Source organism: Talpa occidentalis, unplaced genomic scaffold (assembly GCF_014898055.3).
Source record: "Talpa occidentalis isolate TD23 unplaced genomic scaffold, MPIMG_talOcc4v2.1, whole genome shotgun sequence".
Lineage (NCBI taxonomy): Eukaryota > Metazoa > Chordata > Mammalia > Eulipotyphla > Talpidae > Talpa > Talpa occidentalis.
The window spans coordinates 81,867,963-81,882,645 of record NW_026555331.1 but is presented as its reverse complement, the minus strand read 5'-3'; the positions used below and the strand labels follow the sequence as shown (position 1 = coordinate 81,882,645).

Here is a 14,683-nt window from a genome sequence, read left to right as displayed (position 1 = left end):
CAGCAGAATTTATTTGATCATGTTTTCACTTATCATAAAATAAAATCTTGCCATTTCTTTCCCTCTAACACCACAGAAACATTTGAATATTACAAAATTCAAATACCAAAAGCAAGTACTTTTACTTCTATTGAAGGATCTTATTTTAAAAATACTTACCTGTTTGAAGTCTTCATACATTATCTTTCCAAGTTCAGGTTTTAATGTTGTAACTGAAGGAAAAAAATACAAACAACAATAAAGGTAAGGTTAGAATGATTAACTCTCAAATTTCTTATGCATTATGTATAAAATAAACAGTATCACTTTTCTGTGAATAATTCAGATTATGTTCTCACTTATTGAAATGGAAGCTAAAACTGTGTTTGGTTTAATGACAAATATATTTTTGTAATTTTTGTAGGCCTAGGTCTAATTAGTTACTGGGTCTCAAAGTTTCTCTATTGCATTTCAAAGAGCATGATAAAGATGTCAGGGTATGAGAATTTAATTTTCTATCACTGGGTCTGTAGAAACACTTGAGTCTTTTCTCATTCGGTTTCGTTAAGCCTCACCAATCCTGCACTAGTCTTCTTGGGACTTATTACTAGCTTCTTTTTCCCTTCTCAGGAGTCTCCTGCATTATAACAATAAATAGTAGCCACAATATTTATAAGTGCAAAATTAACTCTAATTCATTAGAATCTAATTTTAGAATGCCTTCATTTTACTTATGAGGTTGACATCATTCTATGTCTCCCTGTTTAATGACTACAGAAATTCTATCATATCATTCCCTACTTAATCTAGTCATTACAAGTTTACTATCTTTTCTACTCTGACCCACTTATGTCCCACGCCAATCCATTTTCTTTTTCATATGCAGAGAGATCTTTTTGAAAAGTGTATTGAATCATTTATCCCTTGTTTAAAAGGTTATCAGCTGCTTATAAGATATAATAATCTTGAACTTAGTGAAAAAATTTAATGGTTACCAGAGTGAACAGAGGAAAGGTAAAGGCAATGAGGGAGAGTAGCAGAGTGGGTATTGGAACTAGTGGCATGGCGGAGGGTGAGTACAACATGTGCAAAAATGTAACCCCCAAATTAAACATGTTTTAAATTATAAAAAAATAAAAACAGGTAACTGTTACTTGAAAAAACAAGATATAAAATCAAATGCAACCTATATTGCTTGTATGACATGGTCTCTACCTACATTTCCAGTCTCATCTTGATTTCCTCATGTTCCCAGACACATTAATCTACTCACTGCCACCACAGAATCTTTGTGAAATTCTTTTCCTATAAAAGACCTTTCACCTCTTTTCCTATAATGGACCTTTCCACTATCTGTTACTGATTAACTCATATTTATTCTTCCTATCTCACCCGTGGCATCACAGTTCCCCAAAGAAATGTACAGCAATAACCTATGTACTTTAATAGAATCATATTCCCTTATATTCATTATGATATATGTGCCTTCTGCCACTAGTCTGTAAGCTCAATGAAAGTCAGAATAGTATCCATTCCTGCTTATCAGTCTTTCTAACCCCAGAATCTATTGTGGGTATCAGAGATAAATAATTGTTAAATGAATGACAGAATTCACCTCTGCCTTCCTATTATTTATCACATTGCTTGATAAAGGGAGGTGCTCATAACACCACAGCTAAACCAAATAAATGATTATGCAACAGAGAACTAAGGCAACAAAGTGTCTAACCAGCAGTAGGTGCTTTGCTGAGGGCTACAGAGGTGTCAAAGGTAATTGGCAATGTATGTATACTATCCGTGAAGTTTTCAAACTAAGGTTACCCTCAGAGTTTTCATATTCAGAAAAAGATCTCTTTTAAAATTTACCTCTACACATTAAAATATACAAGTTACACTTACATGCATAATCTGCAATTGCAGGTTTTGCATGAGAAATTTTACTTAGCAAAGAAGATTTTCCAGCATTTGGGAATCTGAAATGAAAAAATAAAATTATGTAAATAAGTATCATTATTATTATTAATACTTGCTATGTCTGAATTCAAAACATTTCACAGGAAAGGTTTAATGACCTGAATATTTCTGGGATTAAGAGTAGGATATAAATATAAAATAAACTTCAAAATTTTAAACATAAAGAAGGTTTATGAAAAAGCTAGGAAGACTCATTCTGGACATTCATTTCAGTACTGAAATACTAAAACACTGAAGATGTTTCAATATTGAGAAAGTAAATAATTCAAGTTATATTTTTAAAAAGTTAAGTATCATAGAAAAAAAATAAAAATACTTGCAATTTGCTATTTTTAGCAAAATACTGACAGCTATTACTCATATTGTTTTATGGTTTAAAAAAATGGACAATTCCAAACATACACAAACATAGACTTCTTTGGGGAATGTGATGCTAGGACTGAGATATGAAGAATAAATATGAGTTGACAGACAGTGATAGTCAAGGATCTTTTAGTCAAAAGAAACAGCATGTAAACAAAGGTTCTGTTGATGAAAGGGGGTAGATGCATCTAGAGAACACACATTAATGAATCCCACTTAGCTGTGACCCCATTTCAACAGATATTAATACAATTGCAACACAGCTTTTAAAAGTGAATTTATTTGCATAGGGACCCAAATAAGGTCCATGTATTAGACTGGTGGATTTGTCTCTTAAATTTCTCTTGGCATAGCCTCCCAATCATCTTGTTTTTCTTTGCAATTTTATTTTTAAAGAAATGGGGTCATTTTTCCCGTAGAGTTTCTCTTTTACAATCTGTTTTTTTCTTTAGGCACCCCTTGATGTCATTTAATGTGTTCCTCTGTCCTGGATTTTCCATAAATCAGTAAGATATAAAGCTTTGATCAGATTCAGGATTGTTTCTTTTTTTTTTTTTTTCCTGAAAGATGGTTGGCCTCTTTTTTAAATCGAATGATATAAGTTGAACACCTTTTAAGGTTGCACTGCAATCTTCTCAACTAATTTCCTGTTGTTAGGCATTTAGGCTATTTTGCTATTATATAGATTGTTGCAAAAAATGTCCATACAGCTGAAAGACATATAATGATCCTACCAAAGAGAGGTAGGATTAATAAGCAACTATTTTTTTTCTTTCTGCAAATGACAATTGTTATTTCATATTTTTTCAAAAAATTTAAACACTGCAGTGACTATCCCTGAACCTCTACTCATACCTTTAAACTCTTAGTCGAATTCTAAATGAAGAAATAGTGGATTAAAATATATGCTCATTTTAAAAGCTTTGATTTGATTACTAAAGGCCAACCATGCATGAAAGGCCAACCATGCATGAATAAAAGTACAAGGAATGGAAGTCACTTAAGACATGACTTTCTAAATTTCATTCAGATATTTTCATTAACTTTACTCAACAAATGGGAATGTAAACTGGTGTAGCCACTATGGAAAATAGTATGATAGTTCCTCAAAAACATTGAAAATAGATCTATCATATCATCCAGAAAACTTCACTTCTGGACATTTATCTGAGGAAAACAAAAACATTAACTTAAAAGTATGTAAGTATCCCCATCACTGCAGCATTATTTACAATACAAAGACATGAAACATAATTGTCCATCAGGGGATGAATGGATAAAGCAAATATGATTATTTATACACACACACACACACACACACAGAGCACAATATTATTCAGCCATAACAAAAAGATATCTTCCCATTTGCAATCATATGGATATACACTGAGGGCTCCCACTGGAAACCTCAGGTCACAGAGAAGCAGGAAAAGCTCTGATTGAATCATTGGTGCCACAAGCAGCAGAGTCTCTGGCCAATTTCACAAAAGCCACATTTTAAGGTAGGCTGTATTAGGCTATTGTAGCAATCAATCTGCAATATATACAATATGACATTATGTTGTAAACCTGAAAGTAATATTAGTCAATTATAGTTTAAAAAAAAAGTTTACCCAACAAATAAGTGAACACTGACTTGTTACAAGCAATATAGCAGGCATCAGAAATAAAGCAATTAATGAGATAAAGGAGGAGAGTGAGAGAAAAAGAAAGAGGGGTGACATCAGAGTGAGGAGAGAGAATGGACTATGGAAGGACTATGGGTGCTTTGGGGGTGAGTTTACTATGGAGACAACACCTGAAAGGGGGATCCTATAGTTCTAAATACTAACAAGGATGTAAACCAATGGTAAATCAATAAAAACAAAAACAAATTAAAAAAAAAACATTAAAACAAAAATAAATTTTTGATTCGTTTATTGTTGACTATAATTTCAAACTCACTTCTGAAAAGCTTAACAGTTCATGACAAGTAATCTCCAAAAGATTGGCAATATAATGATGACAGCAGCCACCCTTTATTCACTAAGCTTTCATAAATCCAAGGCATGCATTATGTTGCAAACGTATCTTACTCATCAAATAACATTTTAAACTGAGAACTATCTCCAACCACCATTAAAGATAAGAAAACAGATATAGAAAGAACATATAACTTAACTAAGACTATCTAGGCAGCCTTCAGAGGATTTGAGATGCTAACACAAATAGTCTCAATGGAATCCCCAATGTCAACATCACCTTTATTTCTCAGCCTTGCTAGGCTCTTCTTAGCATGTAAAGACATCCCCACGGGAACTTGAAGTACATTTTTATACCAAATGAGATTGTGAATGGCTGGATTCTAAGTCTTATCCACAAAATCCTATTAAATTCATAATATTCCTGAAAAATATGTAGTATTACATCACCGATATGTTTGTTTCATAATCATATTTTATTGGAAAAAATTAAATGTGAATGATAAGCTTGAATGCCAGGATCCCATCTTTCCCTATTAAAACTTGAACTATGGGCCTCCCTGGTGGCGCAGGCGGTTGAGCACCGCACTGTGAAGCTGTCTGCACCCTCTGCAGCACGGGTTTGATCCCGGTCGGCCGGTGAGAATCCCACATGGTGTGGCAGACCTCTCCTGCCTCGCCCATTGCTCCCCTCAAAAAAAAAAAAAAATTAAAAAAAAAACAAAAACTTGAGCTAGAATGGAGTCACGCTGAGGACTAAGTCAATGCTGATAAGATAGGTGAGGAAGGCTAGAGAGATGATGAGGAAAAAAGAGATGAAAAGAGCTTAGAAGAAAAGTTATGGGAAGACAAGAAATAGATCTGGCAGTCTGGAATAATGCAGCAATAAGGCAATTTTCTCTACCTTTTCCTTAGACCTGCCATTTGATGACTTGTGTAACGCAGTAGGGCAGGGAAGGGGAAATGTAATGTTGAAGTTTTTCCTTATTTTATTTACTACATGTCATGCTATCTAACTTACTCCAGCTGGTGTCAACACTACAAGCCCTCCAGCTAAACAACACTGATGGAAGAATGGAAGTAGGTGAAAAGGACAATATCATAAAATATGCAGTACCACAAATAGACAGATCCTAAGCACAACATGACCAATAGGGAAAGAGTCATAGCAGGATCCAACTCAGTGATCAATAGTGAGTAAGTCTGATATTTGAGACATCTGTAACAGCCTTTAGTCATCTGATTAATGACAACTCATTACCTCTATTAATACTTGTAAAGTTTCTCGATTACTTTTTCCCTTTCTCTTTCTTTGTATACATCTTCTTGATGTGGTCTGTTTGGGTTTTTTATTTTATTCCGTAACATCCGGTTATGGTCTATTCTCTTCATACACTACTAAACATGATTGATTTTTTTCTTTCTTTATTCATTCTTTAACATTTCTACTGGTCTATTCGATCACTATGATCTTTGGCAAATGAGTAGTAGCTATGAAACTATATGTTGGCAATATGAAAATAACGACATATATTCTCAAAATACACAATGCACAAATTCCATAAAATAAAGTTGTTTCCAAATTACTACTTCCATTAATTTCCTATTCATGAGCTATCTCTCCAAAAGTATTAAAATAAAAATTAAAATGCTACTTACCCCACTAGACCTACATCAGCTATCAGTTTAAGATCAAGGTGAATTATTCGTTTCTGGCCTTTCATTGGTAGGAAATTTGTAAGTAATTTACCACCAAGACCTCCTTGAGCTACCAAAAGTCTATCTTTTTCTTTATTGACTTCTCCTTTAAAAAGAAAGATTAGCACAAATGTTAGTAAGTGGAAGTAATCATGAGTGATTTTTGCTGCAGAAATAGATACCAGAAAATTCCAATTCACAAATCCAAATGGCTAAACAATAGGATTTGTTTCTATTAAAAGTTTGACTCTGGAAAAACAAGTTTCTAAGTGATTGAAAAAGACTAGTTAAGTGTTTTAAAACCAGTAAATACTCTTATCTTTAAAATAATCTTGAGGGGCGTCCCTGGGTGCAAGGGGTTAAGACACAACCTAAGAAGCTATCCGCAGCCTCTGCAGCATGAGTTCGATCCCCTGGGCGGCCAGGGAGCAACCCACATGGTGCAGCAGACCTCTCCCGGCTTGCCCGCTGCTCCCCTCAGCAGTGTATTTCAGTCAATCTGCCTGTTCTGTTCCCCAATCTGTCTCTGGTGAATCCTCTCCCCCCCCACATCTCTGGCCTGTACCCCACCTCTTGCATGCATAAATAAATCTTTAAAAAAAAAATCTTGAGGGCATCCCCGGGTGGTGCAGGGGTTGAGCGCTGGGCTGCGAAGCTGCCCACAGCCTCTGCAGCACCAGTTCGATCCCCAGCCACTGGCGAGGGTCCCACAGGGTGCGCAGACCTCTCCTGCCGTGCCCGCTGCTCCCCTCAGCAGTGTATTTCTTTGTCGGCCTGCCTGTTCTGTTCCCCGCTCTGGCTCTGCGCTTCTGACTGTACCCAGTACTTGTATAAATAAATAAATCTTTAAAAAAAAATCTTGAATCTAGCAGTTAATTTTGAATAACTTTTATATAAAGTTTTAAAAAGCACTTTTATAAGTTAGCAATGGAAAGGGTAATGTTTTTTTAAAAAATTCAAAACTCAAAAAAATTACTCCCCCAAATGTCCAATTTTTCACGACCTCAGAATCTAAAGTACACTTACCTATAATTTTACCATCTTCATCAGTTATTGAGATACCCACAGGTACAGGAATTTCACAATCTTTTCCTTTGGAGCCTTTTAGTGCACTAACCCTACAAAAATTAAGCCAAATTAAAATAACAACAATACACTAAATGGAATAATTTATATTCAAGCAAGTTTAATGATTCACCAAGAATACTACTGACCAACTCATCTAATGCAGATGTTAAATAGTCAAAGAGTAGAGGAAAAATAAAATAATCCCTAATTATTTATTTTAGAGTATCACATCCCAAAGAAAATAATATGAAGTAATGATTTAAGATACCAAGATAACCACAAAGTCGCGGTAACTCATAATTAACAAAAATATTGTACACTTGATTATAGAGATCATTGCCACAACACAAATAAAATTCAAATTCTTCCTCCCCTACCTTCCACAACACCAAGTCTCTCTTGGCTCTACATTTTGCTTCATCCCTTCTGTTTCCTCCCCTGAAATATTGGTGAATAACAGAATTTCACACTCAACCCCTTCCTCCTCTGTAACCCACTTCCCCTGGTTCATGCATATGATAAACAATACCATGACTCTAACTAGACCATACTCTAAACCACAAAACATTTATTTCCAGGGCTTGCTGGATATGTCCAAAGTTCCCTTAAACACCCTTACTCTACAACCCAGTTGCCATTTTCTTTCTATGATCTTTCTCAGAGAATGGTACTATCAAATTAGCACTACTCAAGTCAAACCAGGAGTCAACCTTTATTTCTCATTCTCCAATACTGCATCATTCACTAAATTTTACTTTTCTAACATGATTGAATCCATCCATTTGTGTCAATCCAATTCATTCATTCAACTAATGTTACTGAGTATCTTACTATGTGCCAATCATGTACTAGATGTATGACATAAAAGGTTTAAAATGAATACATTCCCTGCCCTCATGAAAGTTATAGTAGTCTCATAGGGGAACAGATGTTAATCAAACAGATGAAAAATATAAAATAATAACTGTGGCAAGTCTTATTAAGGAGAGCCTATATATTTGGGTGGGTATGAGAATTCTGACCTAGGTGAGAGAAATCAGCAGTCTTGAGCTTAGAACTAAGGGATAAATAGGTTCCATTTGGGCAGAGTGGAGGAAAAAGCACTGTAGGAATAACATGAAGAAATATGCAATGATAAAAGACAAATACCAGTGATAAAAGACTATAAAAAAGGCAGTATAGCTGGAATTCAGCAAACACATAATTAGAGAAGATGAGACCCAAAAGATACGCAGTAGACTTTAATCCAGACTATCAGTATTTCTGAAATACTACAGTATTCACCAAGTGATCTCATCTCCAGTCTCAATCACCTCTAATTACTCCTTATTTAGCCATCTCTAGAGTGATTTTTCTAAAACACCAATTTATTTAATGTCAGTTGCCTATGTAAAATCCTTTAATATTCCCCGTTACTCTAAGATAATATTAAACATTCTTTAACATTGTGTATCAGGCTCTTCGTGATCCAACTACAATGTCTTTATTTCACAAAATGCCACTCCGCTTGTACCATGGTTATGCTGGAAATCACTATAATTTCACTTAATAGGATGTTCCATCTTAATCCAGGTCATATATAAATATGTACTGTGCATGTACATGCATGAGGGAGCACATGTGTGAACACACACACACACACACTTTGCCAACACAACCTTTCTTGCCTTGACTTCTAGCAAAGTCCTTTATGCCTTTCAAGCTTAATTCAAGCACCATTTTCAAAATACAGGTAGCTGAGGAAAACATTAATTTCAGATAACTAGTAACATCTACTAACATCAGAATACTTTTGTTCATCATAAAACCATGTCCCAGCTAAACTGACTTAAATGCTTGACATAATAATCAAATACCACTTCAATTATTTTAAAATTATTTCAATTATTTCAAAATATCTTAAAGGTATTTTGAGACTGAAGCAGTAATTATTTTTAATAAAGTAGTTTAATACAAAGTTCACCAGTCATAACAAATAAGAATGAAAATTAAGTCTTGTCTCTATATTCTAAAATATGCAATACAAAATCCCACAGAGAACATACTATTTAAGTCTTTGTTAAAAATTTGAAATTAGGGCCTCCCCAGTGGCGCAGAGGTTGAGCGCTGGGTTGCGAAGCTGCCCGCAGCCTCTGCAGCGCTGGTTCGATCCCCAGCTGCACCCCGGCCACTGGAGGAGGGTCCCACATGGCGCACAGACCTCTCCTGCCGCCCGCTGCTCCCCTCAGCAGTGCACTTCGGTCCTTCTGCCTGCTCTGCTCCCTGCTCTGGCTCTGGTGAATTCTCTCACCCTCCCGCGCTTCTGACTGTACCCAATGCTTATATAAATAAATAAATCTTAAAAAAAAAAAAAAAAACTCCCAGACATTTAAAAAAAAAAAATTTGAAATTATACACCATCTTTTATAAATAATTGCAACACAGAATGAGGTTGGAACTACAGCAACATTACCTTTCAAAACAAATAGTAAAATAACTTTTGTTTTTACTTCAGGATGAAAAATTCTGTTCTTTCCTACCCGTAACACCAAAATGAAAAAAATAATAATAATAACAGGCCCAATGGACAATGATGGAAGAGCATAAGTGGTTTGGTGGTCGCTGTGGGTTGGTAACATACATCTGAAGAAATGTGAACCTATATCTCTGAATCATAAACAATGTTGTAAACCAATGTTACCTTAATAAAAAAAATAACATTCTGAACTCAATACTTTTACTATTAAAATTCTAAAAATCACAGGGCTCTCAAATTTGCCCAATAAAATGTTTCTTTTTTTTTAAGATTTATTTTTATGCATACAAGAACTGGGGTACAGATCAGAGGTGCAGGGGGTATGAGGGGTAAGAGGATTCACCAGAGACAGAGTAGGGAACAGAACACGCAGATTAACTGAAATACACTGCTGAGGGGAGCAGCAGGTGAGTCAGGAGAGGTCTGTTGCACCATGTGGGTTGCTCCCTGGCTGGGGATCGAACTCGTGCTGCAGTGGCTGCGGTTAGCTTCATAGGTTGCATCTTAACCACTTGCGCCACCAGGAAGGCCCCCAATAAAATGTTTCTAATCATAATAATCATAAAACAAAAATACTCAAATGAAATTTTTTTTAGTTTTTACAAGGATTCCTTTATCAGCAGGTGATGCTGCTGAATATTTTGTTATCTTAGTTGGAAGTGGGACATTTGGGAGAATAAAAAATTTAAAAGCGGGCCTCCCTGGTGGTGCAGCAGTTGAGCGCTGGGCTGCGAAGCTGCAGCCTCTGCAGTGCTGGTTAGATCCCCGGCCACCGGGCGAGGGTCCCACATGGTGCACAGACCTCTCCTCCCGGGCCCACTACTCCCCTCAGCAGTGTACTTCGGTCCTTCTGCCTGTTCTGCTCCCCGCTCTGGCTCTGGTGAATTCACTCACCTTCCCGTGCTTCTGACTGTACCCAGTGCTTGTATAAATAAATAAATCTTAAAAAAAAAAAAAATTTTAAAGCGAAAAACTCTAAAACATTTCTTTCTACCTACAGTTTATCTTTACTAGACTTGAAACAAATATTGCAGACTTTTGCCCAGTTACAAACAAAGGAATTAACTTCAAATTACCAATTTTAGCTTCCAACTTTTTTTGTCCTCCAGGAGAGATTAATTTTACAAAACCAAAAGTCATTCAGTAAATGCTTACCGACTATTTGCTCCTTCTCCGGCCACAAATCGCTTCTTAGGGTATTTGTCTTTAAGTTGTTTTAAAGTCATTTTGTTGTGGGCAACAACCCAGACGTCACCACCTTTTCCACCTTCTCCACCTAAACGAGGGTAACCCATTCCACCAGTTCCTCCCCTGGTGAAAACTCTTAGGTTATCGATGAAGTTTGCATACTGAAAAGACAGAGAGAGAGAAAGAGAGAGATAAAGAGAGAATATTTGTATATCAAACGTGCTTCCAGATTTATAACTCCTTCCTAGTTCTTTGCTGTCACTGAGCTCCTTTTAAAAAAACCCTCAATAGTCACTTTCTGTAGCCAAATTTATAGTCACTTCCTGTTTGACCTCTGATAAAAATATTAGTTGTCCTACTTATCCAAATGTCCCTGTGATCGGCCCACTTTTCAATCTTGACTTTCTCCCTGTGGGTGTTCTTTGCCTGTAGCAGTAGATATCACCTCGATGAGATATTCCATCAAATATGTTGGACAACGGGCCTCCCCGATGGCACAGCAGTTGAGTGCTGGGTTGCAAAGATGCCTGCAGCCTCTGCAGCGCCGGTTCGATCCCTGGCTGCTCCCCGGCCACTGGAGGACCTCTCCTGCCGCCCGCTGCTCCCCTCAGCAGCGTACTTCGGTCCTTCTGCCTGCTCTGCTCCCTCCTCTGGCTCTGGTGAATTCACTCACCCTCCCGTGCTTCTGACTGTACCCAGTGCTTGTATAAATAAATAAATAAATAAATCTTTAAAAAAAAATATGTTGGACATCTCCAACAGGATGTAAGCCTAACTGTCTAAAACTAAGAACAAGATCTGTATTTAATTTCTTAACATATTAGTTGAAAGGATAATAGTCATGTCAAACACAGCACATTAACATGACAAAAACAAACTTTTCCCAGGTAAAATTGTTCCCCTATTGCTCTCTCAAATGATGGAAACATACTTTATCTATTCATTGAGAACACCTATGGAATCTTTGAACAAACCTGCTTCTTTCTGTGAAGGCTTAGCTCTCCTTTCTGGTACAACTGCCATAGTATCTTCACCATAACATTAATTCCTAACTTGTCTTTTTAGTTCAATCATATCTTCTTCAATACATCCTTTGTTCTGCTGCATGAGCTATTTTTCTGAAAATGGATCTGATCTCCAGTTATATTTCTCCCTTACTCAAAACCCAATCATGTATTTTGTTTGCTTTTTGCTGTTTATTACAGAAAGTTTAAAATTCTGAGTATTGGGCCTCCCTGATGGCACAAGGGGTTAAGCACCACACTATGAAGCAATCCGCAGCCTCTGCAGCACTGCCTGTTCTGTTCTCCACTCTGTCTCTGGTGAATTCTCTCACCCCCCACATCTCTGGCCTGTACCCCAGCTGTTATATGCATAAGTAAATCTTTCAAAATAAATAAATAAAATTCTGAGTATTATTCAAAGCTTTTAATGTACCCTTCTAGTTTCATTTTCATTCATTGAGTCCCTCCTTCTTCTCTTCCTCTTTGCTCTACTGTCATGTCTCCATGGCACTCTACTCAGTGCTCTTCCTTTACTTACAATGCCATTTGTTCTTTTCTATCACAAAACCTCCTAAATCTATTTTCTAATGTCTTTCTTTTTTTTAAAAGATTTATTTATTTATGAGATATTCAATCAAACGTTGGCCATCTCCAACAGGATGGAAGCCTAACTGTCTAAAACAACTGAGAGCAAGATCTGTATTTAATTTCTTAACGTATTAGTTGAAAGGATAATAGTCATGTCAAACACAGCACATTAACATGACAAGAACTGGGGTACAGGCCAGAGATGTGGGAGTGAGAGGACTCACCCGAGAGAGTGGGGAACAGAACAGGCAGATCAACTGAAACACACTGCTGAGGGGAGCAGCAGGTGAGTCAGGAGAGGTCTGCTGCACCATGTGGGTAGCTCCCTGGCTGGGGATCGAACTGGTGCTGCAGTGGCTGCAGATAGCTTCATAGGTTGCATCTTAACCCCTTGCGCCACCAGGGAGGCCCTTTAATGTCTTCCTTAATTCCTCTAATCAATAATCAACACTTATTGGTGACTTGTCTGCATTCTTTCAGCAGCAGAGTTGTATCTCTATTATTACACCTTTTACGTTTCATAGTGGATTTAGTATTTACTTCTGTTTCCCTCATTAAGTTAAGAACTTCTTGCAGGCCCAGATCCTATGTATGAACCTTCCAGACCAACAAAATCCCTTATAGAATAATCTCTCAAAACTCACAATTTTCACTTTTTTTGTCATTTAAGATAGCTGTATCAAAAGCATCTGGGAACTTTCTTCCGAATACATACACTCCACTGACCTTTCTGATAAGAAAAGGTGATGAAGGTGGGTCAAGCCAGCAAGCATATTTGGCTAAAATTCCATTGGTAATTCTGAGGCAGTCTAGATCTGAGATTGCAGTAGACAGGATAAGAATACAGCAAAGATGCAAAGTGTAGGTTTCCATTTGTGTATGCAAATGCAGTCATGAAATAGTGTTGTAAGGAAATAGGATGGGAATAATATATAATAGATGAACTTGAGAGCTAACTAGAATATTTTTCCCTGGGTTGAAGTACTTATGTTTGTCTGGGAGGCTAGATCAAAAATGCATCACAGGTAGAGTGAAGAGATAAAACTCTCCTGGCAAACAACACTGATTGGAAGAGAGTGTTCAAGGCAGTAAAGCAACACAAGCGATTTTTCATTACCTATTCACAAAGAAATAGTAATTTATTTTTTAGCTGAGAATTAGTTACCTCACAAGTCCCTTTCCTTTTGACTATTTTCTGGAAAATAGTTAGGTAAAGTATAATTTTACTCAAAGTACAATTTTACCATGCCTTTCCTCTGATAAAAAGAACACTTCTATTTTTAAAGAGCCATTCAGTGTGACACATTCTATACTGCTCTAGATTCATGAGATTCGGAGGTCTTAGGAACCAAACTTAAAAATATCTAATCTTGCTTTTACCAGTGTCAAAACTATGACACTGGTAGGTTTCAAAAAACATTTCCAATAGGTTTCTAAAGAATTAAAAAACAAAACAAAACCTGAAGCAGCTGTAAATTTCTTACAGAAACGATTCTTAAAACCAGCACTGCACACACAAAAAAATTTGACTTCCTGTGAGGCTAGCGAATGACATATTTTTGTTCACTGATGAAAAAGTCGTCTTTTAGAAAACTCTGGAAAACAATGCACTGGAGGAAAACAGTAAGAACGGGCTACAGATATAGTACATTATTTGAATCAAGAGGAAAAATTAGCTTTACTCTAAGTATACCATATCGCATATATAAACAAACGACAGGTAGCTGTCCCAGCTGTTCATCCCACGTGCACACGCACAATTCTCCTGAAAAATCTCAACCCCTACCCCAGCCAAACACCCGTCCTAACCATACTATTGGCGCCCCTCACAGGACAAGTCAGACGACGCGAGGGGCAGAGAGGAGAGAATTATGGTACAATCAAGCAAGAAAGAGGCCTCAAGGAAGAAAAAGTGGGGAGAGAGGGAAACGAAGACAAATCCAAGCCCTCAAGTGGGGCTCCCGACACCCCGCCATCGGGTCGCAGGGCGAGGGGCACTGGTCACAGACCTTTCTCAAAAACACGCAACTGCAGTGTACCATGACAGCGACGGGCTAGGAGTCCCTCTCGTGGGAGCTGCACACGCAGCAGCCCCGCGCGGCTTTTTAACGTCATCTCCAGCTGCTGACGTTACTTTCCCAGGGATGCGCGCTACGGAGACGGACGCATGCGCCGTGTAGTGCACTTGCAAGGGGCCCGCTGGCGCGTGCGCAGTGCAATGTGTCCAATGGGAGGTGGAAGAAAGCGACCTCTGTTTAGAGTTAAAAAGCGGAAAATTCTGCGAAGATGCCGACAGGCTGCGAGGCTAGGGGCGATGGGATGCAATGTGGTTGCCGTAGAAACCA

General features: G+C 37.4%; 1 protein-coding gene across 2 annotated transcripts in view; it reads right to left on the bottom strand.

Annotated features, from left to right (window-relative positions):
* The window catches only part of GTPBP10 (GTP binding protein 10), a 29,120-nt gene extending 14,647 nt beyond the window's left edge, over positions 1-14,473 (bottom strand). The window contains exons 1-7 of one of the 2 annotated variants that reach the window (XM_037507518.2): positions 14,348-14,473; positions 13,065-13,153; positions 10,714-10,907; positions 7,002-7,093; positions 5,937-6,081; positions 1,879-1,952; positions 160-212 (exon numbers count right to left, since the gene is read on the bottom strand). In XM_037507518.2, the coding sequence (XP_037363415.1) occupies positions 160-212; positions 1,879-1,952; positions 5,937-6,081; positions 7,002-7,093; positions 10,714-10,907; positions 13,065-13,153; positions 14,348-14,453 (753 nt within the window). In that variant the 5' untranslated portion in view covers positions 14,454-14,473. The remainder of the gene's footprint in view (positions 1-159; positions 213-1,878; positions 1,953-5,936; positions 6,082-7,001; positions 7,094-10,713; positions 10,908-13,064; positions 13,154-14,347) is intronic. The other variant, XM_037507528.2, reaches the window with a different exon arrangement.
* Positions 14,474-14,683: the final 210 nt, after the last annotated feature.